This window comes from Microtus oregoni, unplaced genomic scaffold, assembly GCF_018167655.1.
Source record: "Microtus oregoni isolate MIOR12 unplaced genomic scaffold, Mior012 000074F_ref0000038, whole genome shotgun sequence".
Lineage (NCBI taxonomy): Eukaryota > Metazoa > Chordata > Mammalia > Rodentia > Cricetidae > Microtus > Microtus oregoni.
In genome coordinates, this window is record NW_024544004.1 from 3799008 (window position 1) to 3812291 (window position 13284).

Consider the following 13284-nt stretch of genomic DNA (forward strand, 5'->3'; position numbering starts at 1 on the left):
CTGTTTATCAGCTGTAGGAGTTCTTTGGTGGAGTTTTTGGGGTCGCTTATGTACACTATCATATCATCTGCAAATAACGAAAGTTTAACTTCTTCCTTTCCAATTCGAATCCCCTTGATTCCATTATGTTGTCTTATTGCTATTGCTAGAACTTCAAGCACTATATTGAAGAGGTATGGGGAGAGTGGACAGCCTTGTCGTGTTCCTGAGTTAAGTGGGATGGCTTTGAGTTTCTCTCCGTTTAATTTGATGTTAGCTGTCGGCTTGCTGTATATAGCTTTTATTATATTTAGGTATGACCCTTGTATCCCTAATCTCTCCAAGACTTTTAACATAAATGGATGTTGAATTTTGTCAAATGCTTTTTCAGCATCTAATGAAATGATCATATGGTTTTTTTCTTTCAGTTTATTTATATGCTGGATTACATTGATAGATTTTCGTATGTTGAACCAGCCCTGCATCTCAGGAATGAAGCCTACTTGATCATAATGGATAATTTTTCGGATGTGTTCTTGGATTCGATTTGCCAGTATTTTGTTGAGGATTTTTGCGTCGATATTCATGAGTGAGATTGGCCTGTAGTTCTCTTTCCTGGTTGAGTCTTTGAGTGGTTTTGGTATCAGAGTAATTGTGGCTTCATAAAAGGAGTTTGGTAATGACCCTTCTGTTTCTATCTTGTGGAATACATTAAGGAGTATAGGTATTAGATCTTCTTGGAAGATCTGGTAGAATTCCGCATTGAAACCTCTGGTCCTGGGCTTTTTTTGGTAGGGAGGTTTTTGATAACCTCTTCTAATTCTTCGCGACTAACAGGTCTATTTAGATTGTTCACCAGGTCCTGATTTAACTTTGGTATATAATATTTATCTAAAAAAGTATCCATTTCCTTTACATTTTCCCATTTTGTGGCATATAGGCTTTTGTAGTAAGATCTAATGATTCTCTGAATTTCCTCTGTGTCTGTGGTTATGTCCCCCTTTTCATTTCTGATCTTATTAATTTGCAAATTCTCTCTCTGCCGTTTGATTAGCTTGGATAGTGGTTTGTCAATCTTGTTGATTTTCTCCAGGAACCAGCTTTTTGTTTCATTGATTTTTTGTATTGTTTTCTGTGTTTCTATTTTGTTGATTTCAGCCCTCATTTTGATTATTTCCAGTCTTCTACTCCTCCTAGGTGAGTCTGCTTCTTTTTTTTCTAGAGCTTTCAGGTGGGCTGTTAAGTCTCCAATGTGAGCTTTCTCTGTTTTCTTTAAGTGGGCACTTAGTGCTATGAACTTTCCTCTTAGGACTGCTTTCATAGTGTCCCATAAGTTTGAGTATGTTGTTTCTTTATTTTCATTGAATTCCAGGAAGACTTTAATTTCTTTCTTTATTTCTTCCTTAATCCAGCTATGGTTCAATAGTTGACTGTTCAGTTTCCATGACTTTGTATGCTTTCTGGGGGTAGCATTATTGTTGAATTCTAACTTTAATCCATGGTGATCTGATAAGACACAGGTGGTTACTAATATTTTTTTGTAACTGTGGATGTTTGCTTTGTTACCGACTATGTGGTCGATTTTCGAGAAGGTTCCATGAGCTGCAGAGATGAAGGTATATTCTTTCCTATTTGGATGGAATGTTCTATAGATGTCTGTTAAGTCCATTTGATTCATTACCTCCACTAATTCTCTTATTTCTCTGTTAGGTTCCTGTCTGATTGACCTGTCCATTGGTGAGAGAGGAGTGTTGAAGTCTCCTACTATTAGTGTGTGCGGTTTGATGGCTGCCTTGAATTTTAGCAATGTTTCTTTTATGTACGTGGGTGCTTTTATATTAGGGGCATAGATGTTCAGGATTGAGACTTCATCCTGATGAACTGTTCCTGTTATGAGTATAAAATGCCCCTCTCCATCTCTTCTGATTGATTTAAGTTTAAAGTCAACTTTGTTATAGATTAGTATGGCCACACCTGCCTGTTTCTTAGGTCCATTTGCTTGATAGGCCTTTTCCCAGCCCTTTACTCTGAGTAGGTGCCTGTCTTTGTGGTTGAGGTGTGTTTCTTGTAAACAGCAGAATGTTGGATCCTGTTTTCTTATCCAATCTCTTAGCCTGTGCCTTTTTATAGGTGAGTTGAGTCCATTGACATTAAGTGATATTAATGACCAGTGGTTGTTAACTCCGGTCATTTTTTTTTAGTCATAGAGTTTGTGTGTTTCCCTTCTTTGTTTTGTGTTGGTGAAGGGTCTCTAGATGTCTGAGTTATTGTGGTCATTGTTGGACTCCTTGGTTAGTGATTTTCCTTCAATTACTTTCTGTAAGGCTGGATTTGTGGCTGCGTATTGTTTAAATTTGTTTTTATCCTGGAAAATTTTATTTTCTCCCTTTATAGTGAATGAAAGCTTGGCTGGGTATAGTAATCTGGGCTTGCACCCATGGTCTCTCAGTTTCTGCAGTACATCTATCCAGGACCTTCTGGCTTTCATGATTTCCATGGAGAAGTCAGGTGTAAGTCTGATAGGTTTACCTTTATAAGTAATTTGGCCTTTTTCCTTTGCAGCTCTTAATATTCTTTCCTTATTCTGTATGCTTTGTGTTTTGATAATTATATGGCGAGGGGATGTTTTTTTTTGATCCAGCCTATTCGGTGTTCTGTATGCTTCTTGCACCTTCATAGGAAAATCTTTCCTTAGGTTGGGAAAGTTTTCTTCTATAATTTTATTAAATAGATTTTCTGGACCATTGAGCTGCCCTTCTTCTCCTTCTTCTACTCCTATTATTCTTAGGTTTGGTCTTTTTATTGTGTCCCATATTTCCTGAATGTTTTGTGATGAGAGTTTGTTGGACTTGCTGTTTTCTTTGATCAGTGTGTTTATTTTCTCTATGGTATCTTCAGAATCCGAGAGTCTTTCTTCTATCTCTTGTATTCTGCTGGTTATGCTTGTTTCTGTAGTCTCTATTCGTTTACCTAGATTTTCCATGTCCAGACGGCCCTCTGTTTGTGTTTTCTTCTTTGCCTCCATTTCAGTTTTCAGGTCTTGAACTGTTTCCATTATCTGTTTGATTGTTTTTCCTTGGTTTTCTAGGGTATCATTCACTGATTTATTCAATTCTTCAAACTTTCTGTTATATTTCTCATCCATTTCTATAAGGGCGTTTTTTACATGCTGTTTAAGGGTGTCAATCACTTTCATGAAGTCAATCTTTTCTCCTTCCTCTTGATTAAGGGGTTCTTGTCCTCCCGTTGTGAGGGCGCTTGTTTCTGGTAGCTTCATGTTGCTTTTCAGCTTGTTGGGCGAATTCTTGCCTTGACGTCGGCCCATCTCTTCTTCCAAATGCTCCCTATGGATCTTCTTTTACCGGATTAGGTCTCCTTGCCTACCAAACGCTGTCTCTCCCCAATGTTGGCTCTCCCAATGCTGGGTCTCCTGGCGCCGAAAGATCAGGCCTCTGTGCTGGTTGGGCAGCTCGCAGACAAAGCGCCTACCCCGCTTGGTGCAGGCAGGCCACAGAAACAAAGGAACTGCTGCCCGCCCGGGAGCCCCGGATACTCGGACCCAGCGCCCAGATGGGCTGGGCTGGGCGATGCCACGCGCCTAAAGAGGGCAGTGGGGGCGAAGTGGGGAGGGCTCTGGGCGGAAGCTGGGTGGGCCAGGAAGAAAGAGGCAGCACCCGGGGAGTAGAGGCCCTGCAGAGAGCCCAAGCAGGACAGGGGGCCAAGAAACCCCCGAGCTCCCCGTCCCAGGCTGGCGCCGTGGGCCAGAAACTCACCCCAGTGCTGGGTCTCCTGGCGCCGAAAGATCAGGCCTCCGTGCTGGTTGGGCAGCTCGCAGACAAAGCGCCTACCCCGCTTGGTGCAGGCAGGCCACAGAAACAAAGGAACTGCTGCCCCCCGGGAGCCCCGGGTACTCAGACTCAGCGCCCAGATAGGCTGGGCTGGGCGATGCCAAGCGCCAAGAGAGGGCAGTGGGGGCGAAGTGGGGAGGGCTCTGGACGGAAGCTGGGTGGGCCAGGAAGAAAGAGGCAGCACCCGGGGAGTAGAGGCCCTGCAGAGAGCCCAAGCAGGACAGGGGGCCAAGAAACCCCCGAGCTCCCCGTCCCAGGCTGGCGCCGTGGGCCAGAAACTCACCCCAGTGCTGGGTCTCCTGGCGCCGAAAGATCAGGCCTCCGTGCTGGTTGGGCAGCTCGCAGACAAAGCGCCGACCCCGCTTGGTGCAGGCAGGCCACAGAAACAAAGGAACTGCTGCCCGCCCGGGAGCCCCGGGTACTCGGACCCAGCGCCCAGATAGGCTGGGCTGGGCGATGCCACGCGCCAAGAGAGGGCAGTGGGGGCGAAGTGGGGAGGGCTCTGGACGGAAGCTGGGTGGGCCAGGAAGAAAGAGGCAGCAGAGAGCCCAAGCAGGACAGGGGGCCAAGAAACCCCCGAGCTCCCCGTCCCAGGCTGGCGCCGTGGGCCAGAAACTCACCCCAATGCTGGGTCTCCTGGCGCCGAAAGATCAGGCCTCCGTGCTGGTTGGGCAGCTCGCAGACAAAGCGCCGACCCCGCTTGGTGCAGGCAGGCCACAGAAACAAAGGAACTGCTGCCCGCCCGGGAGCCCCGGGTACTCGGACCCAGCGCCCAGATAGGCTGGGCTGGGCGATGCCACGCGCCAAAAGAGGGCAGTGGGGGCGAAGTGGGGAGGGCTCTGGACGGAAGCTGGGTGGGCCAGGAAGAAAGAGGCAGCACCCGGGGAGTAGAGGCCCTGCAGAGAGCCCAAGCAGGACAGGGGGCCAAGAAACCCCCGAGCTCCCCGTCCCAGGCTGGCGCCGTGGGCCAGAAACTCACCCCAATGCTGGGTCTCCTGGCGCCGAAAGATCAGGCCTCCGTGCTGGTTGGGCAGCTCGCAGACAAAGCGCCTACCCCGCTTGGTGCAGGCAGGCCACAGAAACAAAGGAACTGCTGCCCCCCGGGAGCCCCGGGTACTCGGACCCAGCGCCCAGATAGGCTGCGCTGGGCGATGCCACGCGCCAAAAGAGGGCAGTGGGGGCGAAGTGGGGAGGGCTCTGGACGGAAGCTGGGTGGGCCAGGAAGAAAGAGGCCCTGCAGAGAGCCCAAGCAGGACAGGGGGCCAAGAAACCCCCGAGCTCCCCGTCCCAGGCTGGCGCCGTGGGCCAGAAACTCACCCCAATGCTGGGTCTCCTGGCGCCGAAAGATCAGGCCTCCGTGCTGGTTGGGCAGCTCGCAGACAAAGCGCCTACCCCACTTGGTGCAGGCAGGCCACAGAAACAAAGCTATGCATTATTTTCTATTAAAACTTTAAAGCTGCTTGAATAGCTATGTGTGATGGAAAGGAAATATGGTTTCTCAAAAATATGCATGTTATTCTCCGGAGCCAATGTTATCAGCCATGACAAATGGGCTGAGGTATTCACCTTGGCCAACTCTTAACTCTTAAAAGACAAAGTATACACTGAATTGAGTCCATTTTCCAGGCAATTTCTAATTTTCCCTTGGTCTGTTAACTAAACTTCTGTAATTATACATCAGACCAGGGAGTAAAATACATTTAGTCATAGCAGATGGAAGTTACAATAGAGAAATCAATGTGAAAAAATGTTAATGGACTTGTCCGCTAAGGAACGGAGAGTGCGGTCATTCAGGGAGTCGCCACTCTGAGTGACCTGAGATCAGGCACTTAGAGGTTTCCCTATTCCTGACCTGTTTATACAGTGGGTGGAGTGTATGGCAACATCCTCTTCATATATACAGCCATTTCTGTGTGTCCAGTTTTGGAAAGTGACCACAGCATGAAAGTGACTTGCTGCTTTTTACTGTGTGGCTGCATAGTGTACAAGTCACAATTCGCTGTTTTTCCAGGAGGGAGAGAGCCTCCTTTACTATTATTCTATATCCTAAAATCTACTTCTGATCAGCTTTCTCCTGTCGCCTGTACAGCTCAGTGAATGTACTTATATCTCTAAGAGTTCAAATATTTTTGCTGTAGAGAAGGAAGTAAAAGCTACACCGCGGAATCTTTTTCTTTGCTTTTGAAATCACATGAAATCACTATCGTTTTGCAGACTTTGCACAACTCTACAGGAGAGTGGCCTTTCTACAGCACACTTTCGGTAATCCTATATTTACTCAAAATGGATGAGAAACCACGTATTAATGTTTGTATGGAATTTTGAGTCCAGTGTAATATTTTTATCATTTAAAAAAAACCCTATTTGTAAAAACATTTATTTACTGCATGGTTATTGACACACATTAAATTTGTGGGATTTTGTGTATGTAAAAGAGAGAAAGAGAGAGAGAAAAAACAAACAAACAAACAAAAAATCCCTCTTGTCCTAAAAAGAAGTGTGCTTGTTACAGTTGTTTAGGCATATTGATGTTTACTAGACCAATGTGTATCGTCACTTAAAAATCTCTGTACATGATGGATGTGTCACGTATACAGTGGACAAACGGCCTGCAAACAGCAAGCAGTTAGTGGGAAACTAGCTCTGTTACTAGTAAGCAGCTTCTACCTTTGTGAAGTCAGCTGTTGCTTTACTGGTAAAACTTAAACTAAGAAATTTCACTAGACTCCTGACTAGCCTAGCATGAAAGAGACCTTTAAACATTATATAGCTGTACATTTTATTGCCTTAGTTTCAGGTCTAGGGGAGAGGCAGCACTGTAAACTGAAGTCAAGTTCAGCCCTTAACAAATCCTTATAAAGCACCAACTTTATTCACACAGAGGGCTTACCACAGTCCTCGGTGACATAATCACACCACCACCCTCACTACCACCGCCCCACTTACAAGTTCTCACTTTGCCACCTCCCTGACAGCCCAAGCCAGAAGTAACACCTGTTCACAGCTTACCAAGGTCTCCTATGAGACCTTGAAAACCCCAGATAAGCTGTCTTTCCACTGGCCTGACATAACCATGTAGAGTTCACCTACTCATTCTTTTCTGTGAGCCTTCAGGGACTGGAGGGAGTAAGCCACCACAAATCAGCTAATTTTCATGGTTAAGGGTTGCTGAAATATGTCTAAACTAATAAGCCGCCTCCAGCCAGTGTAAAAGCAGATGGAAAAGGAACAGGAAAAAATTAAAACCAAGAATAGTTTCTCAAAGAAATGCTTTTTCTGAGATTTTTTTTTCCTTCTCAGTTCCATCTCGATAAGAAACTGTTAGAGCAGCACTGTACCCGTGGCCCTGCACTGTAAAAGTCAGTCTCCTCTGTACAACCGTTCTATGTTCTTTAAGCCAGACACGCACGTAGACATTCACAATTCCATCAGGTAATACTGTCTTGTGGGACTCTTACACCTGTTATAAGCAACAATTTTCTGTGGGTTGTGTGTAACTAATTGTACATTTTTAGAAGGAAGACATGAAAGTAATCGCAGTCACCTGAAAAACAGTTTAGGGAGGGAGATAAGGTCCTATTTTACTTCCAAAAGTCCACCTTTAGCACAGGGTGAGTTTGTCTGAAAGCTCTTCATTTAACTAAAGGTGATTCATATCTTTGTATTTGACCATTCCTGACCGCCATTTACAGTTGAAGAGGAATAGTTATTCTTTGGCTAAAGTCGCATTTGTCTCCTTACCCTTCAGAGCTGCTCTATCAGAGTCCCAATCTTCGGGTTGCTGGCAAGGTCAAGGACAGCTTTCTCTTGGGTCCTCTGAGGACTGGAGTCACCTGTTCAACCCAACACTAAATCTAGTGCCTCCCCAGGCTCTCCCTCCCTTGTCTCCTCCCCACCCTCCGCCAGCTGCAGCACTGCACACCGAAGGCCACTCCAAGCCCAGGGCAGCACACAGTCTATGTCTTCCCAACGGTCCAGGTCAAGGTCATAGCCTACTACGTTACGGGTTGGCACCTGGTGTGAATCCCTCCACTTGAGGCCGCCTAGTAGTAGCACTGTCTCTTCTACCACAGCAAGTCCATAGCAGAAGCGATCGTAGGGTAGTGACCGCAACCGAGTCCACTGATCCGTGCTGGGATCATAGCGTTCAATCTCAGAGAAGGGCTCGTACCTTCCCAAAAAGGCAAACACTGCGCCTCGCAGCACCGCAAGGTAATGCCCATAGCGAGCTGTGCCCATGGGTGCCCTCTTCCTCCATGCCCTTTCTCCAGGGCTAAGGGAGTACATATCCCGGAGGCTACTTGTGCCTCTTTCACCTCTCCCAGCCTTGCCCCCAGAGATGTACACAACACCATGGTCTCCAACGGCACCTGCGTGGCCGTGCAGTGCCCGCGGCAGCTCCCCAGCTGCCACCCAGCGGTCCCTGCGCAGATCGTACATCTCCACTGAGGCCAGTGCTTCGCCACAGGAGCCCAAGCCCCCAACGGCCAGGAGATTGTCACCTACCACTCCACACCAGAAGTAGGCCCGTGCTTCTCGCATAGCGGGCACCTCTGTCCAAGTGTGGAAGCGCGGGTCATAACGGTGCACAGAGGCTGTGACCAGCCTTGGTCCATCTGCCAGGGAGCTAGGTGGACTACCAGAAAGGCTCTCCCCTCCCAGGACAAATAGGAAGTTGCCCATGGCACATATACTGTGGCCTAGCAGCGGTGCCGGCAGCCGTGTCAGGCTGCGCCAGCTGTGGTTGTATACGTCAAAGGACACCACATCCAGGGTGTGCTCCCACTCCTCCTCCTTCATCTCTTCTTCCTCTTCTTCCTCCTCTTCCTCCGGTTCAGGTGCAGGGCGGCGATTCCTTACTACCTCTGGTAGGACCACAATTTCTTCAGTAACAGTCTCCCTCGCTCTAAGACCACCAACCAGTAAGATGCGTGTCTGGGGACTCCGGATACTAGTCTGTTCTCCCTGCAGGAGCGGCTGGCGAGAAGGTGCTGTGTGGTAATTGAGGGCCTGGATGATGAGGCCCTTGATCCGAGTAGGTAAAGTAAGACCAGAGCCTGAGTACACGCGCCTCAACACACCCGCAGGCACCAAGCCAAAGCGGATACATCCAAGCAGTGTTGAACTGTGTGCCAGGCGCTGGGTCGCAGGCTCCTGCCTCAGCCAGGCTAGTGCCAGGCCAAGCAGCTGCGTCTCAGTCACCCGTGCCACATCAGGGGCACCCAGCACAACCTTCATTGATAGAGGGTTGAGTTCCAGCAGTCCCGAGAGGCCAGCGCCCATCAGTAGCAGCTCCCTCAGGTGGCGCACGATGCAGCGTTCAGCTGCACCAAGGGTGTGAGCCAGGCCAAAGCGAGCAGCCACATTGGCAGTGAAGCAGCAATTCTCTGGGGCAAGCTGACGTTCCAGGTAGTGGCCACACAGCCCCAAGGCCTCCGTGACTTGCAGGTAGCTGGCGGCCTCCAGAGTGTCCTCCACAGTGTCCATAGAGAGGGGCAGCCAGGCAGTGTAGATAAAGTCCAGCAGACGCTGCAGGCCAGTCGCTGATGGCACACACAGGTGAATTACATGAGCCTGTGATTCCTTAGTGTGACTCTTGAACAGGGCCCTAAAGTAGTCGCTGGAGCATGCCAGAAGTGACCTGTGCGCTGGGAACTCACTGCCCTCGACCTCCAGTATCACGTCGCACAAGAAGCCTTCAGCACGTAGGGCCTGGTAGCCCGTGAGAAGAGAGCTGCCATGAGCTTTGCAGTAAGACAGGAAGTAACTCATGGTGCCCGAGGCGGGAAGCTGGAATGGAGCCAGCCCAGCACGGCTGGAGGCATCCCGCAGCACCGACCCCCCTCCTCCGCTGTCCAGCAGCAGAGCCCCCTAGCAAAGGCCGATTTTTGCCTGCTCTGCTTAAAATTTAGGGTTTTTTCATCCAGATCTGGCAGTTGTTCTGTGCCCGTCTCAAACAACGAATGATCTAGAGACAATTTCCAGAAGTCTCTAGGAGAAGAAGTTGTGAATTTCAGAGCCTTCTCGGTATTGCTAGGCTTGCATTCAGCTGCTGCTGCTGCATGGCAGCGCGTTACCCAAAGCCCCCTCCCCTACACAATTTGGGGAGCCCACACACGCACGCCAGGGGCGGCGGTGGCCGTGCACCATCACCTGAAGAGGTCGATCTGACAGTGCACCAGCGAGGGTACCTGATCTCCAACAGGGCAAGTGCGTGGATGTGGCCCTATTGTGGGGGCCCCGGGAGTGCAGGATTGTGGCTCTGAATTCCCGGCCATGGAGCAGAAGGACCTGTTCTGTGGACACCCGTGCAGTCCGAAGACAACTGGCTAGGGGGCTGGGGGTGAGCTTGTTCTGAGAGGAGCATCAGATCAAACCCTGTGGCACTGGGGGGAGCGCAGGTCAGCCTAGACGTTTGGGAGCGTGATTGCGCGCTGCACATAACATGCCGGTAGCTCACAGGGACAGGAATAGTGCTCGCCTTGGCTCACTGGCGCGCGGCTACCCGCCCCGCCCTGCGCCTCAGCTGCTGGCTGCTAATCAGGTGCCCGGCAGGAAACTTCTGAGCCAGGGCACTGACTTCTGCGACCCGAATGGCCTTTGGTCACCGCGGGGAGCCCGAGGATCCCCTCGAACACTGGAGTTGTGTGAGGAGAGCTCACGAAGGGCCTGAGTCCCTTGGGACTCTCGGCCTGGAGGTGTGCTTGGTTGAGCTGGAGGACTGGAGACCTCCTGTTGCCCCAATGACTTAAAGAAGCTCCAGGCTCAACTTTTGGCTTTGAATATGTCCTAATTAGTAGGGAGCAAGCGCGATAAAGCGGCGACGTTGTGCTCTGACACTTAAGCGGAGGCCTCCGCTCAGAGAACAGAGTTAAATCAGAGGGAACCCAAGCTCTGGGTCAGATGTGTATGCCCCTCACCTGCGCTCACCCATGTGAGATTCAGGGGCATGTGCCTTTCCTAAAGCAGGTGGAGTCTCCCAAGCTGCCTTGTTTCACATTCATTCCACAGAATTTGCTCCCTTCCCCCCACCCCACCCCCATCTCTGCCTTCGGACCCTAGAGGAAATCTCTTTGGTATTCTTGTGGAACCCATCTCTTTGCAACACGGAGGAAGAAGTTGCAACTAACTTGAGTTGTTTTTGAGTGGCAACGCCTCAAAAAAAAATCTTCTAGTTTTCTCTGGTTTTCTGGGCTGTGGTCTTACGACTGGCTGCTGCATCCTCAAGGTTATGGCAAGATAATGGGCAGCATAGTGACAAAACTCCGGAGAGCTGTGGTTTCTAGGGCCCCTCCTCACAAAGTTATTTTTCTAAGAAACACCCAGTGTCGAAATGTGACTGTCCGTCACGGACCCGCATCCTTCTCTTACACTACAAACTCATCAAGTGCTCTTTCTTGCCAATTTGGAGGCTTCTGTTTCATTTTGCTTTCAGCTACTGTTCCTTTGCCCACCTTTCAAGAACAACTCCGCCCCCTAGCAGTCTGTTCTAGATGAGTCTTTCAGACAAAGTTGTATTTCATAGAAGATTTGAAGGATAAAACGCTCTTGTTTCCTACTTGGTCAGCCATCAGTACTTATAAAGTATCCGATTACATGCAATTCTTTAATTACATAAAATATTAGTCAAAATTCTATGGGGCTGAAGAGATAGTTCGGGACTTAAGAGTACTTGCTGCTTGCTCTTGCAGTGGTCATGGGTCCACTTCCCAGAACCCACATGGTGGCTCACATCCACTTGTAAGTCCAGTTGCAGAGAATCCAACACCCTCTTCTGTCCTCGGTGCAGGCACACAAGTGGTACAAAGACATGCATCCAGGCAAAAACACTCATACATCTAAAATAAAAATAAACCTTTTAAAAAGTGATTCTGCTGCCAAAGATAGAATTGAGTTCTAACAAATTACCAAATTATAGAGTGTAGGTAGGGGCGGGGGTTGTACTCCCTTAACTCTAAAAATGTTCCAACTAAAATTCCTAACATTAGCAGCATAAATGATTCCAGGGAGAGTGTTGTTCCTATGGAGATGGAAGACAGTCTTAAAATGCTTGGCTCCAAAGGGAAACATAAACCGGGTGTGGCATCATATGCCTTTTGTCTCACCCAGCACTCAGGAGGCAGAGGCAGGTGGATATCTGAGTTTGAGGCCAGCCTGGTCAGCAGAGCAAGTTCCAGGCCAGCCGATGCTGCACAGTGAGACCCTGTCTCAAAAAAAAGAAAACAAAAACAAAAAAAAAATCTCTTTTAAAAGTTAACTATTGCTACAATTCGTTTTACACAATTCTCCATTTTAAATCTAAATGCCCTTCACTCAACCTAATTAAATTTTGCTAGAAGGAAGTTGGGGGCTCATTAAGCCAAACCTTGGCCCAGTCCCCCAAAATAGCATTGTTCTGCTTTATACAAATATGCCAAATGAGCTCCAGACAGAGTATGGTTTGTCTGAATGCCTTGAATATTGAGTTCTAGAGTTTGGCCAGGAATCCAGGGTTCTTTTCCTACTATATATTATGTGACCACATGTATAATAAAAATCAAATCGTGCAACACACTTTATTTCAAAGGTGATAAAGTGCCATTTTAGTAATTTAAAAAGACTTGTGTGTGGTTTTTTGAACAGCACCTTGTTCACACCTGTATTAATTCACATCCATCAGAGCTACCCATCACTGTACATTTGTATTCAAGATGTCACATTGCAAGGCAAAGATGGCTGTGGAAAAATCTGAAACTCTTAACATCAAAAGAATGTGTTTACCGCTGGCTCAATGTGACATACTTTGCCAGTGCCAAAGTGATGGTGTGTGTTAACTGAAGACATTTTTACATTGTGTGTGCTTGTGAGACCTTGTTTAGAAAATGTAACTGTCAACCCAAGAACATCATTGTCATTTGAGTAATGGTTATGTAGTGTTAGTATTTTTATTTCTGTGCAATATTAAATAATATTAAATAAACAATTTAGTCTCTGTGTTTAAACTGTGGTAGATGTGTGTCTTAAATTGATATCTTGGCCCATTCCTTAAACGGGATACTGTATAAACAAAAGAAAGTCATTGTTCATAGTTCTGAACGCTGGAAGTCAGCATTCAAGGCGCTAGCACACTCAGTGTTTAGTGAAAACTCTCTACTGTGTAAAGACGGTGCCTTCTTGCTGTGTCTTACATGGCAGAAAGACAGCGGGCATTAATCCTATCACCAAGGCAGAACCCAGTGACCTACTCCCCAGAGACCAACATTCTCAAAGGTCTTACACTGACTATTAACTTTCCACATGTGAATTCTGGGAGGACACATATATTCTGACAAAACAATATCCAGCAGTGCTGAGTGGCTCTGATGGGATGTCCATGTGGTCATTCTGTTGGAAATGATCTCCTTATGAGTTGTCCTCCCCCTACTAGATTATCAACTCTTCAGAGCAGGGGATGTGTCTGCAGCCCTTGTCTTAGTCA

The 13284-nt window shown here is 47.8% G+C and overlaps 1 protein-coding gene across 1 annotated transcript; it reads right to left on the bottom strand.

Moving 5' to 3' along the window:
* Positions 1-7563: 7563 nt before the first annotated feature.
* LOC121441341 (kelch-like protein 34) lies at positions 7564-9652 on the bottom strand. The gene has a single exon (XM_041642473.1). The coding sequence runs from the start codon at positions 9597-9599 to the stop codon at positions 7665-7667; it is 1935 nt and encodes a 644-aa protein (XP_041498407.1). The 5' UTR covers positions 9600-9652; the 3' UTR covers positions 7564-7664.
* Between the last annotated feature and the right edge of the window lie 3632 nt (positions 9653-13284).

Bases quoted from the DNA above. Each gene is read 5' to 3' on its own strand.
- LOC121441341 (XM_041642473.1), bottom strand. From the start codon at position 9,599: ATGAGTTACTTCCTGTCTTACTGCAAAGCTCATGGCAGCTCTCTTCTC.